The following is a 19,705-nucleotide window of genomic DNA, read 5'->3' as shown; positions in this document are numbered from 1 at the left end:
GCTGGCCCCTATTAATCTTTTTTAAAAATAGTATTTATCAGTAGCTGAAGTTATCTTTGTTCATTTGTTTGTATATTTATTCTCTAGATTAGGAAACTTTTCTCTCTTGTTCATTATTTAGAATTTAGTACTGTTTCTGGACATTGCTAAGCCTTCAATAAATATTGTTGAATGAGGGAATAAATTAATTTTTGTTACCAGAATTGAGTCCAATATGGAAAATTTGGGGAAAAGATGTGGAAAATAATCAATAAGTTTTTAACCCAGACCCTATGTCCAACATTTTGGTATATGTTATCTTAGTGAATTACTTGTTTATGTAACATTAAAAAATAAACATTGATTTTAAAAAAACCTCATAATGATACTTCGCACCTGCAGATATGGCTCTGGAATCTGACAAAGTAGAGAAAAAGTCATATGACATACTTTGTTTTTGTATTTAGACTTAAATAATCTAAGACTAAATTAGATCATGAGCCATGCACTGTCCATGGAAACGTAATGTTTATGTGTTGAGGAATTGGCTCTTACCCAAAAGAAGTTTGGCCTTTGCTCTCGGTTTCTGAGAGGTAATCTATTTCATACCTGACAGGAGTGTCTTTGTTTAGAGTGGGGAGCTGCCCACACTGGATATTAGGGTGGGGCTGGACACACCTGACAAACTTAGGTTGGGGCTGGCCATGCCAGAAAGACTAACCATATAATCTAGGGTGGAAGCTTTAAGTCATTTGATATTAGACAGTCTGGAGGCTGAGATCAGCATGTAGGTAGTCAATCAATCAATTAATCATACTTATGTCATGAAGTCCCAATACAAACTCTGAACACTGAAGCTTGAGTGAGCTGCTCTTGTTGGCAATGCTCTGTGTATATTGTCACATAGCAATGCTGGGAGGGTAATATGGGAAGCTTTGGTTTGGAACCCTCCTAGACTCTACTCTGTGCATCTCTTTCTGTGCCTGATTTGTGACCTGTACCCTTTTCCTGTAGTAAGGCATAACTATGAGTATAGCTTTCAGTGACTTCTGTCAGTCTTCCAGTGAATTATTGTACTTGAGGGTGTTTTTGTGAACACTCCAAACTTGCTGTTGGTGTCAGATGTAAGACCAGTTTTGGGTACTGTGCTCTTAGACTTTGCAGTTTCGGTAACTCTGTGGACACCATCATGGGAAAGAGGCTCATAGTTGTCTTATAGATTTTAACATTGTAGATCTGGATGGAATTAAGACAATAACTATTCTAATATTTCATTTCATGGAAGGATAGCAGGGAGGTTATGATTTGCTTCAGTTCACAAAGCTGGTTTGGTAATTGGGTCAGGGTTAGAAATCAGGTTTATCCGTCCAAGTCTTTTGGGTTTCCCACTATACTGTATTATTTAACACAAGGTTGACATGATAAGTATCATTGGATATAAGGGATTCCTATTTTAGAAATAAAATTATGGCAAGTTTTTTTGTGTGTGAGGAAGATTTGCCCTAAGCTAACATCTGCTGCCAGTCTTCCTCTTTTTTTGCTTGAGGAAGATTCGCCGTGAGCTAACATGTGTGCCAATCTTCCTCTATTTTGTATGTGGGATGCCTCCATAGCATGGCTGATGAGTGGAGTAGGTCCATGCCTGGGATCCAAACCTGCAAACCCAGGCTGCTGAAATGGGGCGTGTGGAACTTTAACTGTTCAGTCACGGGGCCGGCCCCCAACAATTTTTAATTTATAAATTAGTAAAATATTAATCAATTTCATAGTATCTTATATAGAGAGATAAACCTAGAATAAAACCTAAGGCTTAATTATAAGAAGACTATCTAAGCCTCACAATACCAAGTTTTCACTAGAGTAGCTATCTTCATCTGGAAGGTACCAATTTTGCTTTCTGATTAACTTTATGGTCACTAAACAAGCTTACATATTGAGTTTTCTTTCGCAAATTCCAGTGCAGCATACATTGAAATAGTAAAGTGTTGGGAGACTCTTATAACCTTCAGAATCATATACACAGATAATGGTGAAAAATAAGCATTTCCAGTGAGACTAAAATGCCAGCTTTGAACAAAAAAGCACACTTTCGAAATTCTAAGATAACTAAATTAGTGTAGGTCTAACAGTTAAGAGTCCTTAAAGATTTCTCTGTATTACCTGTGCGTGCTTCCTCCAGGTAATGTATTTTTCTCAAAACATCTAATAGTTTTGAAAAAGTGGTGTTCTGAAAAGGACACTGCTGTTCCTTATCAAAATAGTTTGGCAATAAGATGCCTCATTTCCAGATAATTAAGTGAGATATTATTATAATATGATAACATATTATTAGGTAAATGAGATATTATTTGCCATATACCATAATGATACAGCATTAAAGATTCTGAAGGCACAAGAACTCTCTCCTCAGATGCAGTATAAAGAGTGAGAAGGTCATATGTTTTCCGGACGTCTCCAGTAGGGAGTACAATGAATCGTCTGTACTATTCGGTAGGCAGATACACTCTGCTTAGTGTGAGTACAGTTGGTGGTCTTATGTTCCACGAGAACCAGCACTTATGGCACATAAAGGGAATTTTTTAGAGAAAGGCTTTTAAACTTTCCTATCATTAACAAGAAGTATTTTTTAGCACCTGTTGTAAGTAGTGTTATAAAAAATGCCTGTGGGATAATAAAGTCAAATATGTCACCTTGTATTTGCTCTTTAAGCATTTGGAGCAAGGGGATAGATTCAGTGTGATGAAAGAAATACAAATGATATTTTCATAAAACAACCAATAAATACGATTGTTTCTAATAATAAGTTTTCAGGAAGCAATTTTGGAAAGGTAGGTAGAAATCATGTTGTGGGGTTTTGAATGACAAGGGAGTTAGTATTTATTCTGTAGACACATACCAGTAACATCTTTTCATGTGTTAGGCAGTGAGGGAATATATACACATGAATACTTGAATGAGAATAATCCCAGAGTAGTGTGTAGAAAGAATTATAAGTGGAAGTTAAAGAATTGGAATGGTTCTTGGCAAAAAGTTGACAGGAATGCCAATTAGGAGATAATGAAGTACACTTCATAACTGTGGAATGCCCAATTCCCCTAGTACACAAAGAAGAATGAACGCTAGAAATAATGATCTCTCTCTAGTTTTTTAAACACTAGGATTCTAAATATTTTGGTTATTACAGCAGTCTTTTCCACATTACCATGTTCGTCTCTAGCCAATTACACATGATAGAATTGTGGTATTTTATTGAACAGATTTTGCTTCCACTGGAGTTAAGACTATTTGATGAAGATTATTTCTTCGTACTGCTTTATTGTTGACAGTGACGCAAGCTGATGCAGTCAGATTTAGAATCAAGGAGATGGCATTTGTGATTTTGGTTCTACTTTGTCTTGAAAATAGAACCCCTAAAGATATCATTTTTTTCTTCTCCATATTTTAAATGATGACAAGAAGAAACATGCATTTTTAAATAGCACTCACTAAATTTTAATTTTGAGTTATGAAGTTTGCTAATTATGTAATATATTTACACTCTCTAATTTTCTATTTTTATTGCTTTATAATAAAAATTAACTTTTAATTTATCCCCTTACATAGATTAAAATGAAAATTTCAAAGTTTAATTCTAAATTTTATGTGAATTCAGATGTTGATTTAAAACCCATTTAAAATCTATGGTTATATAATCCATGTAAGTGTCAACTTTTCTTAAAAATTGAAATATTATAGCATGACATTTGTTTTAGTATTTTAGTACTGTGCTACTTGCAATAGCTTGTACAATCATTTACCTTTTGTTAGTATAAAGGGAAGAATTAGCAACTCTGGGTGTAGCTTTAAGAATCTCATTTTGCTAAATATTTCATATTTAAATAAAAAAATACACAATAGTCAAGACAAAATATTGTCCTCTGTACATATATATAATGGCAAAATATTATTTTAAGGAATAACATAAGATTGCCATTTATATTTGCAAAATGTATGTTTTTGGACTTGTAGTTGGAAGCCTTATGAGTAAGAGCTGATAGAATTAAGATAAATTTTTGAAAAATATTTATTGAAAATATATTTTGAGCTACACAAATTCATAAGGTAAATCAGTACCTAGCAAAGAGCAAGCTGTGTTTGGAAATCCTTTATGGCCGCAGCGTTGAGGGGTGAAGGTAAATCTCCATAATGATTGAGTATGTTTTCTTTCTTTTTGTTTGTAAGATTGGCACCTGAGCTAACAACTCTTGCCAATCTTTTTTTTTTTTTTTTTTTCCCCAAATCCCCCTCGGTACACAGTTGTATATCCTAGTTGCAGGTCCTTCTAGTTGTGTAAGTATGCTTTCTTTACCCAATCAGGAAATCAAAACCAAATAACTATTCTCAGAGCAGTCATTATAAAATACTGTCATGTTAATTTCTCTTTCCAAAAAGTAACAACGAAATCATATCCTTAAAAATATATACGTGAATTGATGTATTCTCTACTCCACTACATAGATAGGTCTGCATGCTCAACGCTTATCAAGTTGTGTGTATCCAGGCTTCTTCTGTGCCTTGTCACTTTTACATCTTTCACTTTTTACAGTTCAGGTAATTTATCTTTCTGGAGTAATATGAATTATTTAAAGATACTTACCAAATTAGTTGATTTTATCGTTTTTCCCGAGTAAAAAGCCAATGGAATTAATTGTAAGGCAGCTCTCTGAATGTATTTTCAGACCCACACAGGGAAGTGTGACCGAAGGTCTTCTACAACAGCTACAATGTACATTTTCCATAATAAAATATTTTCTTTTTAGTCATCTATGGAACTCCTGTGATTAGAGTAGTGGAGAATGAAATGTATGTCGCAGCATCACCTGATCATAATGTGGACTGACTCGAAGGAGAATGGAGACCAGATTGACTATCACTGATTGATTTGAATAATTCTCTCCCCACTTTTACACTAAATAATGATCAGAGCAGTTCTTCTGTGTTATTAAATATTACATAGACAATATTGAAGTCCAGACCAGGATGCCATATCTTGCTTTTTAGATATTTTGAGTCTGTGTGGAAAGTCCTTTGACTAAATTATAACAGTATAAGGATACAATTAATAACATCTTTATAATACCACAATTAAAGAATATTTTAATAATTTAACCTCCTTTTATGAAATTCTTTTTTTAAGCAATACTTCCTTGTGTTGTGACATGTCTCAGCTTCCTTTATTTTTAGCAGGATCATAATTATTATCTTTATTTCAGTAAAGAGACAGGGCTAGAGGGTTATTTTAGAATAGGTCTTATAGAATGGTTACACGTTAATAGAGTGATCAGAGTTTGTTTTTCAACTTAGTAGCTTCAGAAATTCAGTTTCATTATTTCCACCCACGACAACCAGGCTCTAGAGAATTGATTCACCCTAACCAAACACAAAAGACTGATTTATAAATGATGATACCTGTTATATTTATGTATAAGAGAGATTGGCATTTCTTTGCTAGAATGAATTGTCTGTGAGGCCAATGTGGGAAGAAAACATACCTGTTATGTTCATCGCTATATCCCTAGAGGTTAGAAAACTAATTTTTGAATTACCGCATTAATAATTATTTAGTTTAGTCTGAATGAGTTAAAGTCATTTGGAAGATTACATGAGTAATCACTATTGTTGACAGGTTTTTAAATGTCTGCTTAGAGAGTACTTAGTAATAATTGTGCTTGATGTAATATCCAATTTATTAATCTTATGAATTTAGTAATTAGTATTTCTTTACAATTAATCAACTATTCTCAAAACATTTACATAAATCTTACATACCAATAAAATGGAATGTGTATTAAATTAAATTTTCCATGGACTTTAAACATGGGTTTAAATTTTATTTAATCAAATTCTCCCCAGTGTTTGATTATAATACCCAGTCTAACATATCAATTTATCTTAAATGCTTTAGCCACTTTTAAAGAAGAAAATTATACATATTACAGTGAGTCCAAAGCAAATCACTATGCGTACCCTAAAACTTGGTACGAATGTGCTCAGAGTATAGATTTACATTTCTTTCTGTCTTTTTCCTCCCTACACTTTGCTGATGTAGAAATTTTCATATTTTCCCTGGGACTTCAGAAATATGAGTCTATTTTTGCATTTTCCTGGGATTTTGTAACCACACTAGGCTTAAAATAAAAAGAAGATTGTTCCTTAAATTTGCACATTCTGGGTTGTTGACTAGTAATTTTTGTCTAGTCATTGGAATTTGCTGTACATTCAGAGATGATTCAAACTCAAGATACTGGCTATGAGGTTGGACTTTACTTGTATGCACTTATGCCTTTATTTATTTGCTTATTTATTTTTTTAAGTTCAAACCTAACTTTTAATTTTGTGCAATACTGATGTCTCCTCCAAAGTGATTTGCTTTTTACATCCCAATTGCTTGTGTTACGTAATTTTCCTGTTATTATGATATATACCCTGATATATTAACGTGATTAAAAACTCATGGACTTTCATTATTATATCTTTGTTATCTAGGACTTTCTGGGTTTTTATCTACAAGGAGATGAGAGACTATTTCTGTTTAGTTACCACTTCTAGATATTCCATTAATTTATCAAATGTGCCCTCTTATACTGGATGCAATCATTAGTGTGAATTCACTGCTGGACTCCTCTTCCCCTTGGTCGCCACGTGTGGCTGTCAGCACGGGGCAGTCCTTTCTATTCCTGCTACAGAACTACTTTTGATTCTCCTACTTGACTTAGAAGTCTTTCCTTACACACATGGAAAGAAATACGTCTTCATACTACAAACATATTTGTAATTAGAAAAACAAAATACCCATATGTTAGCTATTTATTAAAAACAATAGAAATGAAAGATATTCCACCCTTTTGTGTTTTTTTGTGTGTATATCATTAGTGCCTATTTACATCCTTCACATTAACTTTTCTGAGTATTGTGAACTGTTTGCCTTCAACAGACTCAAATTGTTTCATTTAGCCATAAAGATTATTGGTTTTTTGATGTTCATAATGTCAGAGATTATCCAGGGAGAAGCAGTTTAGTTTGCTTTCTTTAGTCTTTCAAAACTGCCTCTGACGTTTTTTTTATTTTAGGTGAATCCTGTTTTATGGCAACAAAGGGATGTTCCAGAAATAGCCTGTGTTTTTTTTTTTCTTTTTTTCTCTTTTTCCCTTTCCCCAATAACTAAGGAGCCCTGGTTCTTTTTTGTTGGTGGATATTTGGCACTGACTATCTGGATTGGCCATAAGTGCTGGCTGAGGGCAAAAGTATGGTTGCTGCCATTGGCCTCTTTTTTTTTTTTTTTTAAAGATTTTATTTTTCTCCCCAAAGCCCCCCGGTACATAGTTGTATATTTCGTTGTGGGTCCTTCTAGTTGTGGCATGTGGGACGCTGCCTCAGCGTGGTCTGACGAGCAGTGCCATGTCTGCGCCCAGGATTCGAACCAACGAAACACTGGGCCACCTGCAGCGGAGCGCGCGAACTTAACCACTCGGCCACGGGGCCAGCCCCTGCCATTGGTCTCTTTTAAGGAGAGATCTGGAAAAAATATTTCTTTTAAGGTTTATGAGTTCATATTGCTTTTTTTTCTGTAACATATCATGTTGCTGCATCTACTCTCCTTTTATTATGACATTTCACCAGCTTCAGAGAATCTATACTACACTAACAAGAAAGTTGCTTTGTAAGCAAGATATCAAAGCAAGGCAATTTAAAATCGGTAGATTAAAGAACAACTCATCCAGACCAGCGGTAAATGAACGCCCGTTAGCCCAAATGTCAAGGATCACCTGCAAAATGAGAATGAAATGAGAACATTGTAGTGAGTTTTCCAAATTTCATTTGTTTACTTTGTTGGTGTTACTTTCTTAAATTAAATGTTGGAATCAGTATTTCATTGTTAAAAAACAAAATATTTTTTAAAATTTTACTTTCTTTGTTAAAAAAGTAAAATCTTTTGTTTTAAACTTTACTTTTCAAACTGTGGATGGATGTATTAACTTTGAAGTTTTGAAAAATTCAAAAGAAGGTTGAACAATCCAACCTTGACAAGATCTTGTGTGCCTCTGGACCTCAGGAACTGTGGAACCGGGAACCAGAAGACCTACTATTTCGATGTCTTTCATTTTCCAGGTAGACTTAGACTGGTTTTAACCAGACAATGACATCCATGGCCCCTGAGATGACAGCAGTTTGTGTCTTGCCATATCTATCACCAGACGGAAACTTTTCTCATTTCTAGGAAAGGGCTCTGATCAGCAGGTTTGGTTAAGATGCCCCTCTTGGACCATCCACCAAGGACAGGACTTGTGTAAGAATCTGGTAGTTTCTTCAATAGCTAGATGGATTGGGTGGAGTTGTTCCAAATAAAAGTGAGTAACGCTGTGCAAACCATAGAAGCTATAATGACCAAGAGGTCCTTACTTGGCGTAAAAAAAAAGGTGACAGTCATATGCCAGGCACTGATTTATTTCCTTTCTTCCTTTGTTCCGACTTTCATTGCTTTCTAAATGTTTTTAATTGTGTTAGTTTGCTGAGGGTGCCATAACAAACTAGCATGCATTGGGTGGCTTAAACAACAGAAATTAGTTTTCTTACAGTTCTGGAGGCTGGAGGTCCAAGTTCAAGGTGTAGGCAGGTTTGGTTTCTCCTGCAGCCTCTCTTCTTGGCTTTCAGGTGGCTGCCTTTTGGCTGTGTCTCCTCCACATGACCGTCCCTTTGTGTGTGTGTATCCGTGTCCTAATATCTTCTTCTCATAAGAACACCAGTCATATTGGATTAGGGCCCACATATGACCTGATTTAACTGTAATTTCTTCTGCAAGAGTCCTATCTTCAAACACAGTCGCATTCTAGGATACTAGGGATTAGAACTTCAATGCTTGAATTTTGGATGGAAACCATTAAGACCATAATATTGGCCAATGAAATGCAAAATCCAAGTATAAAATGATTTAGGCTAATTTGAAGCTGGATAAAGTACTACATTTTCACATTAAACAATTTTTTTTAAGCAATGTATTCTTGACTACCAGATTAAGTTTCTCTTATTTGAATGGTGCTTAATAAATACTAATACTAGTATCTTTACAAAATCTTCCTTTTCTAAACTTCTTTTTCACATTTAACTTCAATTATGTTTCTTTTATTGTCTCTATTTTGCATTTTTGGGGATGGCAGCCTATCTTTTGTTGCCTATACTTTGTAACATTTTTTGATGTTCTATAAATAAACAATTTATTCTCAGTGGTCTATCCTTGCCTCAGTATATCACAGAACTTCAATAAACAGTGGATTTTATTTAAAATTTAGATTATTAGTTACCTTATGACTAATATAGATACAATGCAATACAATAAAATACACTAATAGTTACTTGTAACTTTCATTTGTAGAAAGAAGCACTTAGATTTGGGAATATTTATCACTGAAACTATTGTGCTCTATTCATGGATAATACATGTTTATACAGTTTAATCATGTTAAAGTCAATATTTTACTGTGAGAGTAGTTTATTTAAAAGTTGCGGCATTCTTACTTTTAATTCCAAGAACTAAGGTGTTTGGTGTCCATTTGAGAATATCATTAGGCTTTCCTTATGGATATTTTCTTCTTTAAATATAAATTACAGTAACATTCAAATCAATGGAAAAAGTGATCTGAGATGTGGTATCATTTAGTATGTATGTTGTTTTTGATGTCTTATTTTTCAAACTTCTGTTGTTTCAATCTTTGTCTCTATATGTAAGAGATGTAAATGTAACTGTCTCTTGTTTTTCTTAATATATTCACTACCTATCTATATACACAAATATGCAAATCAGGACTTTATTCCTCCCTCAAGAATTCCTACCTCTGCACATCACTGTTTCCCCAGAACTAGAAGGATTCTCAATATATCCTTCTAGTTTACTTTTCTGTTTGCCCTATTGAATGAAAAAAAAAGAAACATAATCTAGCTCTGATGTTTATGGCATTATGAAAGTCAATAATTATTTTTTAATTTGCTATTTATTTCTTCTGTTCATTTCTCCTAATCTAAAGCAAATGATTGGAAATGGTAACTGGATTCCCACTTCCAAGTATGGTCTAAATTATTGTCTCACAGTTCAAAACTGTATACAAAATTTGTCTGAGAAATAGTTCATTAAATGTATGATTTTAAAGATAAATATTAGAAAAAAGAGCTAAAGTTTCAGTTCATAGACTTCTATACATTTGAAAAACCGTTATATCTATTTGTGCATTTTTAATAAACAAAGGCTTATCTTTTGTCATGTTCATTAAAGGAATTTTGATTAAAATAAACTTTCTTTTATTCTAAGATCTTTGATACCTGCTCGTATGTACTTCCATTTAATTGTAGTTACATGTCCTTTAAAAAAGCTTACATGTAAATAATTGGAAAAGTTAAGATTTTTATAATAATTCTTAGAATTTTTTATTGAGCTGATAATTTTAAAGCCTATGACATAGTAAAATAATTTCTGAGATTCAGTTAAAACTTTTCATTTCTAATTTTGAGTTCTTTTTACTTTGTGGCATCTACATATGAAGATTTCCTCAGTTTCTCAGTGTTTTGGTCTCTAACTATTGATTTCACTTTTTGTCCAGGATGTTTTGAATAATTTGGGATCTTGTGAACTGGATGAAGATGACCTAATGCTTGATCTAGAATTTTTAGAGGAACAGAATCTTCATCCTTCAGGTAAGTTTTGAATAAATGCACAATATCATACAACTCTGATCCTAGTCATTTAACTTTTATTGATAAGCTGAATATTATTTAGACTGCATTCAATCTTTTCGATCCCCAATTTGTGTATTCTATGTGCTAGGTACCATGGACACATGATTCTGGTGATCTTAAAATCTGTTATGGAAATATAAATTCAGTTGGAATATACTTATAAAATAAGAAAAAACTGTAAAACAAAAGTGATTTCAAAGAAGGAAATTCTAATTAAAAACAATGAAAATGTTAATATTGTCTCCTTTTTTGTAAGAAAACAATTACAATCCCATTTTCCCTTTTTTTTATGTAGCCAAATGGAAGTTTTGTGGGTCTAGATTTGCTCTTCCAAATCTTATCCACTTCAGTAATAACTGCATAGGTCAATGTCGATGCAATAAGGTTGACCTGAACATTAATAAATGCCAATAGCAACCACAAACATATACTCATTAACACATGCACACACATAGAGTTATTGTATGAGATAAATAAATTCTTGTTGAATGAATGAAGAAGGGAAGCCCATTATATTTGTAATAGTTTAAATTTATATTAAAGCATAAAATGTCATGGCTCTAAATACAAAAATTACTCCCTTTGTAGTAGGTTATACAAATTAATTATTCATTCAAATTTAGATATTTGACTATAAAGGCAAGCTTTTACTTATTTTTTTTTATTGCTGATAATACCTTTAACGTAGTCATTTTCAAGTTAAAGTAGAAATAACATTAAACTGGAGCTTACAAATCTTGGGTCCTACTGCATACATTTGAGAAAATCAACCTCTTGGATTTTAGTGTCCATATTTTTAACTTTTAGGAATTAGACATAGTCTCTATGGTTATTTCCAGCTGTAATATTTTTATGATGAATTTTTGTTCATGCAGTATTTTTATGTTATAGATATCATATTAGCAATTGTCAAAAGAAGGTAATGACAATGTTTATATTTTCTTACACTCTATTTTTAAGCTAACATCAAAAAAAGCTACTCTAAAATTTTTTTCAGTTGAATATGAATTTAAGATAATTTCTTGAGATATTCTTCCTGCAGTTAATTTGACAGATATTCTTTTAAAAATGTAGATTTTTCTCACTTTTATGCAGAACCTTATACAAATTTATCATTCATGTGTATTTATCTTAAACGAGTTACACATGGTGAGAATGTACACCTTTTTGGAGGGAAATTTCTCAATATCTAGCAAAACTATACATGTGTTTGCCTTTAGAACCAACTATCCAACTTCTAGAAATTTAATCCTAAGAAACTTGAAAGATACAAAGTAATGTATGTAAATAGCCATTCATTGCAAAATATTTGTAACAAAATATTGGAAACACATCAAATTCCCTCAGCAGGATACTTGTTGACTGACTAAACAATGATATTCTAAGCTGTCGTTAAAAGGAATAATGAAGGTATCTATATGTGCTCTGGCATGATTGTAAGTATATATTGTTGATGGAGAACTTTACAATGATGGATTACAATACCTAAACCTAAACCGTTGATCAATCTTAATGTCACTGAAAGGGTAACAACTAGACATTTTGTCCTTAATGCAATGCCTAGAGAAGTACACAGCACCACCACTCCTGCCCACAAGGACTTCAGTCTACTCAAGTCTCTTGATTAAGCTATGATTTCATGAGAAATATTTGGATGAAGGAGATGAAATATTAAATAGCATGATGAGATTGCCAGCACCCAAATGTAGCATGTGGAAAATTCTACAGGATAAATGATCTGGTTTCTTCAGCAAATAAATGGCAGGATAAAAAGGATAGGGGACGTTGTAGATTAAAAGAAGCAATGCAATGTGACATCTTTGTTGACATACTTATTGAAATATAAAAACACTATAAAAAGATATTTCTGAATTAATCAAGGAAATTTGAAAAATGAATTATTACAGAATTATTAATTATTTTGTTGAGTGTTGAATATTTTTTGTTTTGTTTTGTATTTTAAGGAAAACTTTTTATAGAGATTCGTATGGTCACAACAATATGGTATTTGAGATTTGCTGAGATTTGCTTTGCCGACTGGTATGGAAGAGGAAATAGATGAAATGAAGTTGGCAAATTGTTGAAAGTTATCAAAGCTGGGCAATATGAGGTGAAAATGAGGTGAAAGCTTCGTGCATTAATTATAATATGTTCTCTATTTTGTGTAGTTTTAAAGATTTTCACAACAAAAAATAAAACCAAACAATAATTAGAAAGAATTGCACATAGCGCAGCAATCTCGGTTATGCTTGGTAGGCAACCACAGTAAAGAGCAGGGATGACTTAAGAATATAAAGACTCAGTGGATTTGCTGGGGAGCAAAAGAAACATGTTTAAACTTTAATTTCGCTTTTATAAAGTAATGAGTGCTATCTACTTCATTAGTTCACTGTAAAGAAAAAATTGATATAATAAATTCTATGAATTTCCTGGGTCTCATTCAAGGTGTAGAGAGCTTGGTTGAAGCCCAGACTAGGGTACCTTATGAATCAACTGAGTTAACCAAATTGTTCATAAGACAAATGGTGTTACTTTGTGTATGTGAAGTACAGTTCTGGTAAACCTTAGGGTGACTAGGGTTTATTTAATGTTACTGAATAAAATGTCTTTTGAAAGCCTGTCTCACTTTGGATGCCACATTATGGGGTTTGAGAAAACCCACAAATATCCCTTTGTGTACGTTAGCTCAGAGAGAGGAATTTCTGGTTAAATTGGCTTTACACAATTTATTTTCTTTATTAAGCAGCATAAAGGTCTTCTCAGAATGTAAGAAGCTCATTATTGATAATCAGTGTTGATAACAAGCTCATTAATGCTAAATATTCTAAAATGATGGTTTAAATAAAAATGATTTTGAAAAATCTGAAAACTAAAATAATGGTATCAGTAAATTCTACTGCTTACATTACTGAAAATCATTAACAAGTTTTAAAAACTTTTTAAGGGCAAAACATATCCATTTCTGGCTATAGAATCTTATGAAAGCAAAGATTTATAGCAGTTTATAGTAAGGCTTAATATAATGGCCAAGATGAATTTTGTAAAAGACCAGAGAAGTATTTTTATTTTGCAAATATTAAGTCGAATATTTGTAGTAATTGTCATATGTAGCATTTATAAGTTTTATTCATTTTAAGATACAATTAATAATGGTTAGATTTGCAAAGACTGGAGAAATCATCACGTGTAGAAAGTGTAGAGATTCAGCTGGCCTTTTTGCTACAGTAATCTGCACATAGTAGATACTCAATTGGTATCTATTAATGTGATTTTTTTAAAACAAGGCCAAACATCTTTGGACATGTATATAATGAAATAAACGAATTTTTAAAAAAAAATAAAAATTAGTAAAGTTCAATCATTTTCTTTTTCTTTACAAAAGATCAAACACCTTTTATTAAGAGATCTGTTTTACTGGACAGAGTTTGAAAATTTGTGTTTAAGAACATTCCCTTTCATTTTTTCAAAACAAATATATTGGACACTGCTCATATTGAGTGATTTAACATGCAAAGAGACATTCTAAAGGACAATAGAATGCATAATAAATGTACATATGTTAATATTCTTATAATATTAATCATTCTTGGTTGATGTACCATAGTTTTCCCTTGGTATCCACAGGGGATTGGTTCCAGGACCCCCGGATGCTCGAGTCCCTTATATAAAATGGGGTAGTATTTGAATATAACCTATGCACATCCTCCTACGTACTTTAAATCATCTCTAGATTACTTGTAATACCTAATTCTTTGTAAATGCTATATAAATAGTTGTTATATTGCATTGTTTAGGGGATAATGATAAGAAAAATAGTCTGTACGTGTTTAATACAGTTGCAACCATCGTAGGCCGTTTGATCAACAGTTGGTTGACTCTGTGGATAGGAAACCCGCAGATGCAGAAGGCCAACTGTACTTGCAGTATAAGAAATGTGAGCTAAAGTGAATCAAGAGCCAGTAAAATATCAGAATAGCACAAACAAAAGAGAAAACACCAATTTGAGTTGTGTAGTTCAAGGTCTATGTCATAGAAATGCTCACATACTTTCATATTTGAATATGTATCTGTATAGTTCGTCATGTTCAATTTTGTGCTTATAACTGTACCTACCTTGGTAAAGATGGCTATTTATTATTGTGGTCATAGTAATTCTGGGCATCTTTTAATATGCTTTTTATTTCTTTCTTCGTTATCTGTATTTTCATCTAAAAGTAAAGTGTAAATTTGCGGTTAGATTTTTAAAAGTTTGTTTTTGACTAGTGAACAATTTGAATAAAGTTCCATGAGTCATATGAATGTATAAATATTATCTATGGAGTCCTAAATTAACATGCTTCCTCCCTAAAGGGAAAGGTAGTAAAAAATAATACTACAAATAAAATGTCTGTTTTATAGTGCAGTAAGTAGATAGTCTTTCTTTCTTTTTTTTTTTTAATGAAAGCGAGAAAGGGCAATTTCAATGAAAGAAAGGTATGTGAATTCAAAGTGGGTTCCCAAAAGGAGACTTGCCTTACGGAGAAAGAATAAAAGCAACTATTCTAAATAATTTACTCTGAGTGTGTGGCATTATCTAATTTTGTCTGTGCAAATTCTAATATAAAAGCTAAACTTTTAGATTAAAAAGCTTATAGATTAGCCTTCTAGGTGTCTTTTATTATGTTTTCTTGAATTAATGCTTAAATTACTTTTCTGGATAGTATTTTTTATGAATAATTAATATGCATGTTTCAAATACAGGATTATCGATTTGTTTAATACCAGACATTTCATTTCCCCTGTAGTAAAATATTATATTCATTGCTTCTCTAGTTAATAAATTATTTATAATGCATAATGACCAAACATAGTTATTTTTAATTTAAAAGCATGAAATACTATCATTTATACCTTGAAGAATTAAAAAATATATTAGTGACCCTTCCCATTTTTTTTTTTAAGATTTTATTTTTCCTTTTTCTCCTCCACAAAGGTCCCAGGTACATAGTTGTGTGTTTTTAGCTGTGGGTCCTAGTTGTCACATGTGGAATGCCACCCCAGTATGGCCTGATGAGTGGTGCCATGTCCGCACCCAGGATTCGAACCAGTGAAACCCTGGGCTGCAGAATCGGAGTGTGCAAACTTAACCACTCAGCCGTGGGGCTGGCCCTTCTCTCCCATTTTTCATATCTCTCTTCACTCGCTTATTCAGGTTGCTTTCGTGTTGTTCTTGCCACAGATTGAGTCATGCAAGATGTTAGCAGTGATGTTGGTTAGATACACCTCAACATTCTTTTGAGAAAAAAATAGTATTAACAAAATGTACAGTATTTAATATTCCTAAGACTCAAATAAGTGACCTTAAAATTTCTTTACAGTGAAATATATGTTATGAACTATACAAACCATCAAAGGAAAAATACCAGCAATATATTTTTCTTAATTTTTTATGTACTTTTACATTTTTGTGTTTGGGATTTTTTTCCATTCATTTAAGTATCTTGCAAAATAATAATTATTTGAGAAAAGTTGAGTAATGATAAAAAAAGGATATAACGGGGCTGGCCCCATGGCCGAGTGGTTAAGTCTGTGCTCTCTGCTGCAGCGGCCAAGGGTTTTGCCGGTTCGGATCCTGGGCGCGGACATGGCACTGCTCTTCAGGCCACGGTGAGGCGGCGTCCCACATGCCACAACTAGAAGGACCTGCAACCAAGATATACAACTTTGTACTGGGGGGATATGGGGAGGTGAAGCAGAAGAAAAAAAAAAAAAGATTGGCAACAGTTGTTAGCTCAGGTGCCAATCTTAAAAAAAGAAGGCTATGAAAAATACGATGAAGCCATACATAGGGTTAGCACGCAAAATGTATGTTAGTGTTACCACAGTGACAGTGAGGAGAAAATGTTGCTTGAAGTGTTCTACAAGCATATATGAAGAAAGAAACACAACCAGTTGTGTGATTAAAAATATACGTCATAAATCGTAAAATCAACTAATCAAAGCATTAGTGACAGAAGCATTCTTGTCACTAAGAACGGAAAGATATTTTGCTCGCATGTCTTCATAAGGTATAGATGATTTAACATCAAAAACAGTTTCCTCAGCAGCTCCTTTCAGTGTAAGCTGTGACCATGCTACCAGTTCAGTGGAAGCAGTTCTAAATGGTGACACGTCAGTGTAGCAGAAGTTAAGAACTATGAGAGGGTCTTGCTAAATCTGAAAATGAAATCCAGTTTCTTATGCATGGTTCATGTTCCTCCGATAATTTTAATGTTGACAGTAGTTAATGTTGTCAAGCATTTTTCTCAGACATAGGTAATTGCTATAAAGCCTAATAGAATATCTAATGTTAAGCAATGTTACTTCTTGATGAGTCCTCCAACATGAACTGTTTGCAAAATGTAACCTTTATATAACTAAGATAACTTTTCTACAAATAGATGTTATTGAAATGTCTGTTAAATATTGAGGAGTGCATAGTGTTCGATAAAGAAACAAGAATAAGAATCTGAGTTTTGGTTTTGGAGTACTTAAATTTTAGCTTTTCGTTTCCACAGTAAGCTAGAACAAGGTCACATTTCTGTTTAGGCTGATTGTAGTATTATCCTCATAGTGGCGGAAGCTGATAGGAAACGTGCACCTGGCTGATTTGACAGCCAAGCATCATAGTTAATTAAATGAGTTAAAGAGAAAAGGAAAGAAGGCTAAAACACATTTTAGTGTTACCTGTTTGGAACATATTCATTAAAGTACTATTTCTCTGATTCTTTCTTTGGCTCCTGTGTTAATACTAGGAGTGAATTGTGTATAAGCTTTAGCAGTTAGTAGCTGGAGACCTAAATGATGGGAAGGAAAATTGAATGCCTTTAGTGAACCATGCTCTTTTCCTGTGCTATCTCAAGTTAATCCTCACAATAACTCTCTGAGAGGAAATTGCATTTTAAAGATCCATTCAAATTAAAGAAACTACAAATTAATATCAAAAGAGAGCAGGCACTTCGAAGACAGACACATCCAAGTTAAAGTTCCCACCCCACCACAGTGGTCTTGGGCAAGTGATCCAATCTTTCTGAGTCCATTTTCCTCATTTGTAACATGACAATAAAAATATCTATCTCAAAATATCTTTCTACTTAAATGGGTGACATGTTTATATGTAAAGTGCCTTTCACAGGTGCCTAGAGTAATATAGGAGCCCAGTACAATTTGATTACTTCTCTAGAAATCTTAAATTCCTTGTCAAAGAGTTTGTCCTATCATTGGTTATTTTTCATAGTCTTTAATTTCTTAATATTTCATTATTATTATATATTATTTAAAAACCTCCTTTCTGATTTGAATTTTTATTTAGACTTTATGTAATATTTGAAGTGATTTTTTATTAGTGCTAATTATTAAAAACTTAAGGCACTTTGTTTATAACTGGTGGTACATTTCTTTGTATTAAAACTAATGCATTTAAATGCATGAAAACATTTTTTTTCCAGATATTAGTCATGTGTCCCAAATTCCACAAATTTTTTTTTTTTGAGGAAGATCAGCTCTGAGCCAACATCTGCCACCAATCCTCTTTTTGCTGCAGAAGGCTGGCCCTAAGCTAACATGCATGCCAATCTTCCTCTAACTTTATATGTGGGACACCTGCCACCTCATGGCTTGATGAGTGGTGCCATGTCTGCCCCTGGGATCCGAACTGAGGAACTCCGGGCCACCAAAGCGGAACATGCGAACCACCAGGCCGGCCCCACACAACATTCTTAAAATAGCAATTTCTCAGAGAAAGAATAAATTCCTATGTTAAACACTTTAAAGCTTATTAACTCAAATCATTAATATTCAGAGAGAAAGCTAGGCTGTTGCTTTGTATTATATTTGATCTTTACAATTTGCAGATGAGTTACTCAATTGAAAATATAGTTTACTTATTTATTGTTCTTTTTTTTTTTTTTTTAAAGATTTTATTTTTTCCTTTTTCTCCCCAAAGCCCCCTGGTACATAGTTGTGTATTCTTCGTTGTGGGTTCCTCTAGTTGTGGCATGTGGGACGCTGCCTCAGCGTGGTCTGATGAGCAGTGCCATGTCCGCGCCCAGGATTCGAACCGACGAAACACTGGGCCGCCTGCAGCGGAGCGCGCGAACTTAACCACTCGGCCACTGGGCCAGCCCCTATTGTTCTTTTATAAAAAGAATGGAATGGTCATTTGGATGACTGAATGAAGAGATTTTATGTTGTTTTTGTTATTTGTTTTGGACTTCAGAGACACCTAGGGCAGTATCTCTTGGTATATGTCCAGATGTAAATGGGAAAATAGTGGCCCAATGATATCAATTAGGAATTAATTAGGTAGTTGCTAAATTATTTTGAGTTTGATGAGCAAGCAATATAAAATTCTACAGTGAGTTAGGAGCTCCTCCTGTGCCTATTAATTAAGGAGGTAATTTTTGTTATTAATTTTTAATGACTAATAGCACAGCAGAGTTGAGATAAAGCTCTGGTGGCTTTCCTAATATGAATGGTAATGTACAGATTTAAACAACATTCACCCAGGGAAAATTATAAAAATCGACTATAAGTTTTTACAAGCTTTTTTATGTCTGGGTCAGAAAAAGTGTGTGAGGGTGTCTTCAATCTGATTGTATAAAGCAAAGAAACGTATGACACTTAATTTTGGAGGTATAATATAGTGGTTAAAAATCTAGACAGATCTCAGCCACCAACCAGGCTATGTAAATTGGAACAAATTATTTAATCTCTCTCAGCTTCTCTTTTTTTCTTTGAAAATGGGGGCAATAAAAGCATCTACTTTATAAGTTTGTTGTGAGGAATAAGTTAAAGCATAGTAGAATACTCTGATATCTGGCATATGACTTTTTAGAAAACTATAGCTAATACCATTTTTTGCAATATGCATGATAAAATATGATGTACCTGAGGATTAATAGGAATGCAATCTTGCCAAATTTGATGATTTTTCCAGTTCATA

At 33.3% G+C, this 19,705-nt stretch overlaps 1 protein-coding gene across 7 annotated transcripts in view; it reads left to right on the top strand.

Moving 5' to 3' along the window:
- Positions 1-19,705, top strand: part of CCSER1 (coiled-coil serine rich protein 1) — a 1,220,070-nt gene that overhangs the window by 222,334 nt on the left and 978,031 nt on the right. For all 7 annotated transcript variants that reach the window (XM_070505367.1, XM_070505366.1, XM_070505369.1 and 4 more), the window contains one exon: positions 10,608-10,701. In XM_070505367.1, coding sequence (XP_070361468.1) covers positions 10,608-10,701 — 94 coding nt within the window. The remainder of the gene's footprint in view (positions 1-10,607; positions 10,702-19,705) is intronic.

Source organism: Equus asinus, chromosome 3 (genome assembly GCF_041296235.1).
Source record: "Equus asinus isolate D_3611 breed Donkey chromosome 3, EquAss-T2T_v2, whole genome shotgun sequence".
NCBI classification, from domain to species: Eukaryota; Metazoa; Chordata; class Mammalia; order Perissodactyla; family Equidae; genus Equus; species Equus asinus.
The sequence above is the reverse complement of the archived record's forward strand: the minus strand, read 5'-3'. Positions and strand labels throughout refer to the sequence as shown.